The sequence below is a fragment of the Myxocyprinus asiaticus genome, chromosome 6 (genome assembly GCF_019703515.2).
Source record: "Myxocyprinus asiaticus isolate MX2 ecotype Aquarium Trade chromosome 6, UBuf_Myxa_2, whole genome shotgun sequence".
Classification (NCBI taxonomy): Eukaryota; Metazoa; Chordata; class Actinopteri; order Cypriniformes; family Catostomidae; genus Myxocyprinus; species Myxocyprinus asiaticus.
The window spans coordinates 25,435,948-25,447,288 of NC_059349.1; the positions used below are offsets into that span (position 1 = coordinate 25,435,948).

Below are 11,341 nucleotides of genomic sequence, written 5' to 3' on the forward strand. Positions count from 1 at the left end.
CGCCAACGTTTTGCAGAACCTGGTAGCCTACGGTTAACGCTTGCGCCTCGCGTTTCCGTCAGCATGCTGAGCTTCTTTGTTTTCGCTGAAGTGCCTGTATTAAAGCAGCTGACGTCATGGCAGGCAGACTGCGCGTGTGGTTTGCAGCTGAACACAGCACCCTAAACGAGTACTGTCCAGCACTACAGAGAAAAAACCAACACAGACCTACCACACACTCGCGCGCGCGCGCGAGTACACGCACCGCAGCGCGCGTTCACACTCTTATTGATTATCCAGCCATTGGAAAAAAGAAAAATCATGTGTAACTTACCGTACTGTTACACTACGCGCTGAGAACGGTTATCAAGGTAAATGTAAACGTTTGTGAACTGTCTGTGAAATATCCAAACATAAAAGCCTGTAGTACAGCTAAATAAATCTTTTTTGAATATACAGTATGTGCTAATTTGAGTTACATTTGTGATTTAACCCACAAATAAATTCAGGATTAGAAAATAGAGGCTAACCTATAAATTGTAATTTACTAATGCATGCTATTGCTTATAAACGGCTGCCATTTGCCTTCATTGTATATGTTCATTTAAGGCGAATGAGTGGACTTATGCACTTCATAAGAACTGTCTTCTATAAGTTTACAGATTAGATGTTGCGCATGACATGACAACACAGCTTCTGTTTGTATCCACGTTTCAGGAGCACAATTGTTTAATGACACACTCGACTTTTCTTTTTGAGAGACTTTACTGTGACCTGCGTGAAGCTGAATAAAAGCAACTGCATATAGCTGACATCTGAGGTGTGCAGACGTATATTGGGAAACCCAAGAACTGCATCATGCATCGGCTGGAGTTCACAGAATCTTGTAAATGTGAGCTACTGGCACAACGATCTTTAAATGAGACTTTTGCTTAGGTGGGGTCATATAGGATATATGTCTTGAATGTATGGGGGCACATCATTATCAGCTGTCTTCAACGCGTTATTTCGAATTGGTCACACTTGTCCTTTGTTTGTACGAACGGCTATAATATAACCACTACACAGGTTAGAAAGTTAACACGTTGTGTACAGACAGTTGTTTAAAATGAGAGTTTTCGTGGCAAAATAAAAGAAATCAGCGTAGGTTATAGGCGGAAAAATAAGACTGTTTAGTATAAAAAATAAGGTAGTATTTCTCTTGACTAAATGATTAGCCTACTTTACAACATTATGCGATTTTAAAAAATGATGCCTAATATTTGAAAGAACCCTTCTGCTTGTTCTGCAATAAAATTAAAATTTTACGCGCAATTTGTGTGCAAAAAAAGAGCAGCGCAGCTCCTCTAAAAGTGTCTTCAATGCTTATCCTGAGAATCGTGTCTACCAAACGACGTGGCTTGGCTAGGGTTTTCCCTGTTGAGAAGTGGTGATGTGGGTGGTGAGGTCTGACAAAGACATCCATCAGAGGGGTACTCTATTGATGATATACCCCACTACTAATTCCCAGGCTACCCGCAAGGAATGAGATCACGTGATGGAGTGGGGCGGTCGAACTAAGCCATTTTGGGGACTGTGTCAGTTTGCACTGAACCATCAGACACTGTGTTTTTCAAATCAAATCACTGTGCTGAAAAACTACTCCTCTGGAATTTACCATCTACGTCCGGAATCTGTGGACTAATCTGTGAATCAAATCGGAAAGAAGAAAGAAGGCCACAATGAGCACGGCGGTGGTACATTAGAGCCATTGACAGCGTCTGCAGCTCATTCCAAGATGGCCGCTTCGGTTGCATTCATTTTTTGCTGATCGACTCTCAATTTGTATTGTCTACCATAACAAAGCTAAGAAGCCATTGGAGAATAATCCGGGTATGTACGTTTGGATGTACAAAAAAATTAGGAGTTAAGAGCTTTTCTGCCTTTGTTTTATTTTCTCTTCTCCGGAGACAAGAGAGGAACAATGTTGCCTCTTGCATGTATGAATGTTGTCAGTACTACGTACGAATTTCATTTAAAATGTTGCTAAATGTTTTGGAAAAGGATTCTGTGGCATATGTTAACACAATATGCACGTCAGTGAGTATTTAATCTTTGTGAAACTGAAGTATATTGTTCTCCCCAAGTCCTGTTTTTAACCTAAAAAGTCGGCGCGCACTGGAAAATAACAGGCGAGTTAGGTCAGGTGTTAACGGGTGACCACTTTCATCAATTTCTTCACGCTCGAAAATCAAAGATTAATTGCCTTATGTTATAGAAATGTTTAGCTTGGAGAATGTAGATTTAGGCAAAATTAGACTTGCCACGTTTTAATGTCGTCGATTATTTTTTTTAACTTAAATCCATAAGCTGATTTGCTGGGTAGGCTACTATCTCCAAAGCGGCAACACGAGAAACCACTAACATACCATTATTATGAGTCGGTTAACTTTAGAGTAAATGTATTTTGGGGTGTGCTTATTATTTTTTATTTGTCACCGAATGTAACTTCGCTTGCGTGTTTTGTATTCTTTTTAAATAATACTAAATCATTGTATATCTATATGACCAGGGCAAGTCAGGCGGGCTAGATTTATTTTATTTTTTTTGGGGGGGGAGGTGGAATAAGTCTTAATTCCAAGACCTGTTTTTAAAAGCCCTTTTTTCGTTATTCTGATATAACTATATAATATATGATTATTTATCAGTCAGTTGTTGACTAAACATGTCAACATGTAAAACATGTCAAGCGACTAAACGTGTCAAGTTCATAGGCTGCAAATGTTGTTGATAACTCCATCTAAGAAATGAAAGAATGTTAACACAATCTAAAGTTTGTTTATAACTCGAAATGGATTGTTCCATTTCGTGTCCACTTGCCAAATCATCCTTCTGGCAAAATGTAAATGATTAAGCTGTCATTGGAAATTACGTGCTGTGTTGCCACTGTCTGGCCTTTCCACCTTGCCGTGTATTACTGACTTTCAGTTATCTAAATCATACATTGCATATAAACAGCCATACATTTTTGCCACACTGCAAGTTATATGTAGGCTATTTCATGGCCACAAGAAAGGGGACGTTTCGATGTCCATCAATCAGCCATAAATGCATATAGCCTGAAAGTGCAGAATATCAAGTTATAAATCCGCACGTACAACCAGTTCTTCTTTCTTCTCAACACGAGTTGTTTTCTAATGCATAAATGTGACACTAATCATCTACTGTATTTTTTATATTATTATTAAGCCCAAACTTGTGAGAAGGTTTTATGGGCCTGGTTACCTCGTTTTGCCTTTGAAACTTGGCCACCTTGTTTATTTAAATCCACCGTCCGATCTACAGATTCCCTTATGCAAAAGCTATTATAATTCAATCTTAATCCATAACCACAGTCGATTCTTAATGAAGAACAGTTGTACCACATCTTCTCTTGGGTTTCTTGGGATTTGTTTTTATAGCCAACTGACTACCGTAAATTACTAGCTGTCGTTCTGTAGTCTTTCGAATTGATTTTCTGTTTCACCTGTTGTGGACTAGGCTATATGCTATTCAGTTCTTACATTGTGATGTTTTTCCTTTAATATAGTAAGCATATTTGCTCAGGCATGGTTGGTCTGTGTCATAAGAGACTTCAGACAAACTTGGTTTTGACAAAAGAGTCATAGTTTTATTTGACGGTCATTTAGTGCGTTGGATTCGTGTCACTTTGCACTAGCAGAGTTTACTATTTAAAAATCGCATTTACGGGCTATTGATATTTTCATGAACATTTCGCATGTAGGGCTGCTCTCACATAGACATCGCAGTCGAGATAGCGGGATCACAGCAGCGAGGATTCGCGCTTCGATGTGTTTCCTCATTTAAGAAGACATCGTCAAGGCAGAACACAATTGATTTTACAGCTTCAAAGCTGTATGTGCTGATATTATGGTTGTACGACGTGTTTAATAGGTGATGGTGAGCACTGCTTTTTAAACAATAGTGTGGCGCATAGGTCGTAGCCTCACGAGAGCAAACTCGCGTGGACTCGGGACTGTGCAAAATGGCAGCCACGTTCAAGGAGCTGCATGCTTTTTTTAGCGAGAAACACATGAGCAGAGAGGAACGACCAGTGCTTTACCGTTAATTGGTTGAATTTATGATCGTATTGATCCGGGCAATCCGTGAATCCTTCGAAGAGTGCGGCTCCGTTTGACTGGCACAATGCCAATTACAACCCGTCGTCATAGCAACAAAGTGTGGGCATTTTGGTTTTCGTTCTCACCTGTACGCATCAACTGCAATGAATGAATGAACCCCATTTCACTAGGCTACTTGTGTGTGCAATTCACAATGAGTTTTGCCAAAAGAGATTTGAGTCGGCTGGTCGGTTATAATTGTCGGGTTACATGTTAAAACAATCTAGATTAATTTTTCTATTGTTGTATATTTGGTCCGTCACGTGCAAGTGAATCTGATTTGTCTATAGCCTTAATAACCTGTCTCAAATTTTTTTTCTATAGGCTGTTTTAATAATGGCTGTGGACATTAATGAGTCTCTTGTTTGGTCATCAGGTTCGCGAACTCACATGACAATGCACAGAACAACGAGAATCAAGATAACGGAGCTAAATCCTCATTTGATGTGCGTTTTATGTGGAGGATACTTCATTGACGCGACCACCATTGTTGAATGTTTGCATTCATGTAAGTCCTAAATCGATCATAATCTGCATTCATTTTTTTTTTGTAATTATTTTTTTTTTTAAATGCTGCTTTGTTGATTATTCAAATAGGTTTGTCTTTTTACTACAAACTGTTTTTAATTCGATTAGGCTATTGTTTTCACAGTCTGCAAAATGTGCATTGTGAGGTATCTGGAGACCAGCAAATATTGCCCTATTTGTGATGTTCAAGTCCATAAAACAAAACCTCTTCTGAATATCAGGTAACGGCTATGTATTTTGATTAAATATTTTAATTTGGAATACGGAAACATTTTTGCATTATTTTTATTTTAATGAGCATACATGTTGCTAGTGTATCCCGAAAACAGAGTAAAGTTTTGAAATTCTGTATAGGCTTACATTATTACAGAAGCCACAGCTTCTTTGGTACACCTGTAGTACATAAACGTGACTATCCAGAATATTTGCTCAGAGTAACCCCTCAAAACAACGTTGGTATATTCCAGGTCAGATAAGACCCTTCAGGATATTGTATACAAGTTGGTGCCTGGTCTATTCAAAAGTAAGTGTTTAAAACATTTTTTGAAGTGTTAATTTAATTAGGCCTATATTTATTAATGTATTTTCTGCTAGACGACTGGAAAACAAATAACTTTCCTCAAAATATCATGATGTGACCTTTTAAGGGCTATTAATATTTTAATAATTATTTTAAAAAAAATAATAAAAAAATATATAATATATATATATATATATGTGTGTGTGTGTGTGTGTGTGTGTGTGTGTTATTCAGATGAAATGAAACGAAGGCGGGATTTTTATGCAGATCATCCTTCAGTTGATGGTAAAATGTGAAGAGACTTAATTCTAAAATTAAAAATTATTATAAAATTATATTTTCACTGGTGAGTATTGCATCCGTATCATTTGAGAAATTCTTTCTCTGAACTTTAGCAACAAATGGTTCGAATGAGGACCGAGGAGAAGTGGCCGATGAAGACAAGAGAATCATTGCTGATGATGAGATCATCAGCTTGTCCATTGAGTTTTTTGATCAGAACAAGTAGGTTCTGTTCAACATTAGCTCCTTGTGGTGTCTAAATTTAAGCTGTGCCATTATCATTAAAATCCAGTGTTGCTTTTGAAGGTGTTAATGACATAATCATGCCAAGTTGTAAACCAGACCTGTAAAATTTATGATATTGTAGTTAAACATTGCAATCATGTTTTTCTCTTTAATATTTTCAGGCGTGATAGTAAAGATGGGGAAGAAACCACAAAAGAGGTAATGAGTTTTATAATAAATTAAATATTTTTTCAACATGTCTCAATGAGTCCATTGTAAGATTTATATTGGACAACCTAAATTTGTGTAATCTTGTAATTTTCATAGGCTAATGTAAAACGGTACTTACAATGCCCTGCTGCTATGACAGTGATGCATCTCAGAAAATTTCTCAGAAGTAAAATGGATATACCATGCACCTTTCAGGTAATCTTGTTTACATTCACTTTCTAAATGATTCGGTTTCATCTCCTCTCTAAACATATTTTTCTTCCTGACATGTTTCTACATTTTAAGCACAAATATCTGCTTTCAAACACTTAATATGCTGCACTCTTAGTGTTTAAAGGATTACTAAATATTAACTTGTTTAGCAAGATTGTTTTCTTCTTTCAGATTGAGGTTATGTATGAAGATGAGCCCTTGAAAGATTACTATACTCTTATGGATATTGCTTATATCTACACATGGAGAAGGGTAAGAGTATAAATTCAAAACATTAAAACATAATTTAAAACATATGACCCATACTTTGAAATTTTGAAAGTGTCCTTATGTTTTTATTTTTTTTTTTTACATTTAAGTTTGGTTGCTTTTAAAGTTAATGTAATAACAGGTGTTGATATTTTACAGAATGGGCCCTTACCATTGAAGTATAGAGTTCGGCCTGGCTGCAAAAAGATGAAGTTAAGCAGCCCTAGGGATGCTATTACTGGTGGCAGAAGGCCTGATACAGAAAGTGACTCCAGCAGTGACAAACCAAACAGCCCAGCTGCTGCCGCCCCCTCCACATCCTCCTCTCTGCCCAGCCCAAACACTCCTGCCCAGTCTTCACATCCCAACTTCCCTCATATCTCCACGGTTAATGGAGTCTCTGCCAAAGTTGGCCCAAATGGCCAAGCTCCTTTTAGCAGCAAAGTCTGCAATGTTTCATTTAATGGCTCACTCGAGTGACTTGCTATAGATGCCAAAGCCATCAACCCCATGCAAAAAGAGCTGTGATGTAGATGCTTTCTTTATGAACCACCTCTAAAAATTTTGATATCATTTTTAAATATATTTGTTTTGTCACAGTGTGCAAACTTTGTAACACAGCATTGCTTGTGTCATATTTTGTATTAATTACTATGGCTTAACTAATGTTGTGAAGAGTACTTGAGTACTCAGCTAGGAGCTGAATGTATCTAGGTGTTTTTATAATCTTTGTCTTTTTTTTTTTTTTTTTTTAAGATTAGAACAACAATGTAAAAAAAATTTTTCTTGTCCATAAAGTCAACAATAAAACTCAACGGGGCACGCACAATGTTTTGATCATCCCGGAATTGTTCATCATATCATAAAGGGCATGGGTTTTATTTGGTGGAAATGTGTAAACCCAAACAACATTTTTGATAACCGAAGTATATCCTTGAAGTGCAAATGTGAAAGTTTGCATTAATGTAATATTTGGAATGTTGCATTTATAAAGGGCGGAAATGCTGCGTCAGCTATATTGTTTGGAGAAACCCAGGAATATTATTATTATTAATATTTTTATCTGCCACGTGCTCGTCACATAAGTTGAGAAATTTAGTCTTCTTTTCCCCTCAATATTTATCTTATCACGCGAGGATGTAGATAGTTGCTAGAAGATTCCGTGCACTCATAGCCTTAAGTTCACATGTTCTTTCTTGCTCTACATTTCTGTGTTCAAGCGGTTATTTGTTAATGTCAATGTATCTTTTACTGTTGTACAATATGAAACCTTTGTCTAAATAAACATTTTACTTTTTATTACTATACATTGTTTGGCCTTCATAAAACAAAACCGCAATTGCTCTGTGCAGTGCTCAGTCGACTGCGGCCATGAACGAGTCCGCACAAGTCGGGTCCTCGGGTCAAAATTAAATGTGTGATAATTAAAGGTAAGAAAACTGCGACATGATATTTATTTATTAATGAATGGCTTGGTAAAGCCGTATGACTGATATGTGTTCGTGAACTTGTGGGGTCGCTTGATTCTCAGGGAAAATGCACAGCTCCAAAAGAGCAAGGACATCTTTGTGCACTGACCCTTCTGTCAGTCTGTAAGCAATAGATATTTCTTCATACACAGTGTTAAATTAACAAATAAATACATTTCAAACTCCAAAAAATATGCTAATGAGACGGACAAAAAACGATTCGACAAAAGGCACAATGAAAATGGAAAGCAATAGGTCTACGTTAGGCTACTCATTAAGTCAACGAAAACAAATATATATAAAAAGGACCTTGTGCACAGTTAATGAAGTTCTCTGTCATGTCTAGTGATCTCACTGGCCTCACACAAGCACTCGCACATGTACAGATCTGGACTAAAGCGCCCTTTTCATGTCCGACCACCACTGCACATGACAAAAATCGACTCTGAAAGTTTACATAAATATTAAGTAGCTAACGCAGTGGACAGCTGAGCCTATTTCGTTCTCACAGTAAAAAATCGTACATTTTAGACATAGGAAAAAACATTTCCTAATTATTAAACGAAATTATTTCAACAGGAAAAATTGACCAAAATACCGCTGATTTTTATTTGATTTTATTTTTTTTACTTGTATTAACTGCATTAATAAGCTATTGTCTGTTGATTAATTATCCACTGGACTAGGCGCATGCTCGAATAGGCGTAGTGTCCCTATCACAATTAGCGGCTTACCAAAAATATGTGGATTTGGTAGCTGTTTAACGAAATGTATTAAATAAATAAAAAAATCTGTTAGTTTAAAATATTAGGGCAATGTATTTATTTAAAAGGAAACACAGAATAAGTTCAGTGGCTTTGTCAAAAAAAAATTTGAAAATTAAAAATTAAAAATGCTTTGAAGTTGGCATCACACCGGCACGAAGCGCAAACTTTCATTGCTAATAGGCGGCATGCTGTAATCTGGACCTGTGGGGACAATGTCTCTGAAACACAAAGCCTCGATAGTCTCTCATTTGAAATGGAATGGTCCCATTTATTTTAGCGTAGTTGTGCTTACAGTAGGCTATGTGAACCTTTTGGAGTGTCTTGTTGATTAACAACACTGTGGATAGTGAAGAAGAAAAAAAGATTTAGCATGAAAGTGAATTACCAGATGTAAGTACTATTAATGTCATATGAAAGTGTAATCTTTAGGCACAGCAGTAATAAAGCTTCTTGGTTGACGGCACTTTCGTACAGTTTTGACAAACAGAAATTACACGCCCAGAGTCAAAACATACTGATTATTCTGTACAGCTTTCCATATTGATATAAAAAGGATAACTTAAAATAGCATCGCCCCAGAAGATATCCGTTTTGCAGAAGCAGCAGGGCCGCAATGCTTTTCACGAAACACTGCAGGAGAGCGATGCGCCCTCGTCTGGTTGTAGGCATGTCACGCAGCCCAGTTTTTTTTTTTTTTTTTAAATGATGGAGAAACACAATTTGTGTGAAAAGAAATAATAAAGGAAGGGTTGTTTTGATTAGAACGATAATAATAAAATAAATAAATAATAACCAAGGGGTTACAGTGATATCGTGTAAATATAGGGATAATGGTTATAGGTCAAAATTTGTCAGCTAATGCAAATAATTTTGAGACTTTAAGATAATGCTTATTCACAATGACCACTTCAGAGAAACGTTAACCATTTTCTGTTAATTTCAATCATACCATCTCAAGTGCTCTATAAACAACTGAATCTCCATTGTGATTGGATCAGTCAATGCGAGCCCATTTTGAAAATGTTTAATATCTGATATATTCAGATTCAGATCTATCAGATCTTTAGCCCCTATAACAGGGGGGATTTTTACCCCAAATACTATCCGTTCACTTATCGGACAGTTATTAAAAACTTTTGATTTAATCACCTTGAACAAAACTGAAAATGACATAAATATTTAGTCTCAAAATATATGTGATAATATCAGGGTTAGCTAAATTTTCAACAATTAAAAAATGATTAAATATGATATCAAATGACTTAAAAATCAAACTTTAGACATTGCACACAATGATCTAATGTATCAGGAACATTTTGCAGTGTATAGTGACAAACAGGTGTTAAGGGAAGTACTGTGGTGGTTTTTGTTGCTGTTTAGTGTTTTGGGTGAAAATAAAATCAAAAGCAAAAGTTTAGCCCCTTTTTACTAACTAATATACAGCTTTGGAAAAAATTAAGAGACCACTGCAAAATGATCAGTTTCTCTGGATTTACTATTTATAGGTATGTGTTTGAGTAAAATGAAATTATTTGTTTTATTCTATAAAGTACTGACAACATTTCTACCAAATTCCAAATACAATATATTGTCATTTAGAGCATTTATTTGCAGAAAATGACAACTAGTGAAAATAAAAAAGATGCAGTGTTTTCAGACCTCGAATAATGTAAAGAAAACAAGTTCATATTCATTTTTAAACAACACAATACTAATGTTTTAACTTAGGAAGAGTTCAGAAATCAATATTTGGTGGAATAACCCTGATGTTCAATCACAGCTTTCATGCGTCTTGGCATGCTCTCTACCAGTTTTTCACATTGCTGTTTGGTGACTTTATGCCACTCCTGGCACAAAAATTCAAGCAACTCTGCTTTGTTTTATGGCTTGTGACCATCCATCTTCCTTTTGATCACATGCTAGATGTTTTCAATGGGGTTCAGGTCTGGAGATTGGGCTGGCCATTACAGGGTCTTGATCTGGTGCTCCTCCATCCACACCTTGATTGATCTGGCTGTGTGGCATGGAGCATTGTCCTGCTGGAAAAACCAATCCTCAGAGTTGGAGAACATTGTCAGAGCAGAAGGAAGCAAGTTTTCTTCCAGTATAACCTTGTATGTGGCTTGATTCATGCGTCATTCATTCACAAAGATGAATCTGCCCGATTCCAGCCTTGCAGAAGCACCCCCAGATCATCACTGATCCTCCACCTGGTCATCTAATGGTTAGACGGAGTCCTGGAGAGACCTTCAAACCACAGTGTCTCGCACCCACTGTGAAATATGGTGTATAATATTAATGTATTTTGAAGTGTTGTTTTTTTATTAGTCTTTATACTATTATGAAATCCAAGTAAAATCAGTTCCATTTGCGTTTAATGAGACACATAAATTATTGTTTTGTATGTCCATGGGTTTATAAAACAAAACCAATAACACATTTTAGGGGAATCCATTTTTATTTTAATGGTTTGTCTTGTGAACATAATATTATACAATAATACATGAATATTACAAACATTAACCAAGCTCAGCAAAGCATCGTTTTATTGAGCAGTGCTTATTGTACAGAGTGCTCTTAAATATCTTTAGGCTACACCACATACACAAGAGCTACACACTTTCATGACGTAGTTAACAACAGTTATGACAAGTAGACTGACAACTGATTATATCTTCCTTTGACAGCATATTTAAAAGGGATCACATTTTCTGTTTC

The 11,341-nt window shown here is 36.5% G+C and overlaps 1 protein-coding gene across 2 annotated transcripts; it reads left to right on the plus strand.

The window, feature by feature from the left end:
• The first annotated feature begins 1,532 nt into the window (after positions 1-1,532).
• LOC127441932 (polycomb complex protein BMI-1-B-like) lies at positions 1,533-7,692 on the plus strand. Of its 2 annotated transcripts, XM_051699514.1 has the most exons (10): positions 1,533-1,851; positions 4,516-4,647; positions 4,792-4,888; positions 5,135-5,190; positions 5,422-5,472; positions 5,583-5,691; positions 5,877-5,913; positions 6,022-6,120; positions 6,310-6,390; positions 6,547-7,692. In XM_051699514.1, exons 2-10 carry the CDS (start codon positions 4,530-4,532, stop codon positions 6,865-6,867), a joined length of 969 nt encoding a protein of 322 aa, XP_051555474.1. In that variant the 5' UTR covers positions 1,533-1,851; positions 4,516-4,529; the 3' UTR covers positions 6,868-7,692. The 2 variants fall into 2 exon arrangements, with proteins under 2 accessions (XP_051555474.1, XP_051555475.1); XM_051699515.1 differs by lacking the exon at positions 1,533-1,851 and having other exon boundaries at positions 4,523-4,647; positions 4,776-4,888.
• Positions 7,693-11,341: the final 3,649 nt, after the last annotated feature.

Excerpts from the sequence above, each read along its gene's own strand:
- LOC127441932 (XM_051699514.1), top strand. The coding sequence starts at position 4,530 with ATGACAATGCACAGAACAACGAGAATCAAGATAACGGAGCTAAATCCT. Across the intron at positions 5,191-5,421 it reads GGTGCCTGGTCTATTCAAAA|ATGAAATGAAACGAAGGCGG; the intron begins GTAAGTGTTTAA and ends TGTGTTATTCAG. Across the intron at positions 5,692-5,876 it reads GAGTTTTTTGATCAGAACAA|GCGTGATAGTAAAGATGGGG; the intron begins GTAGGTTCTGTT and ends TAATATTTTCAG.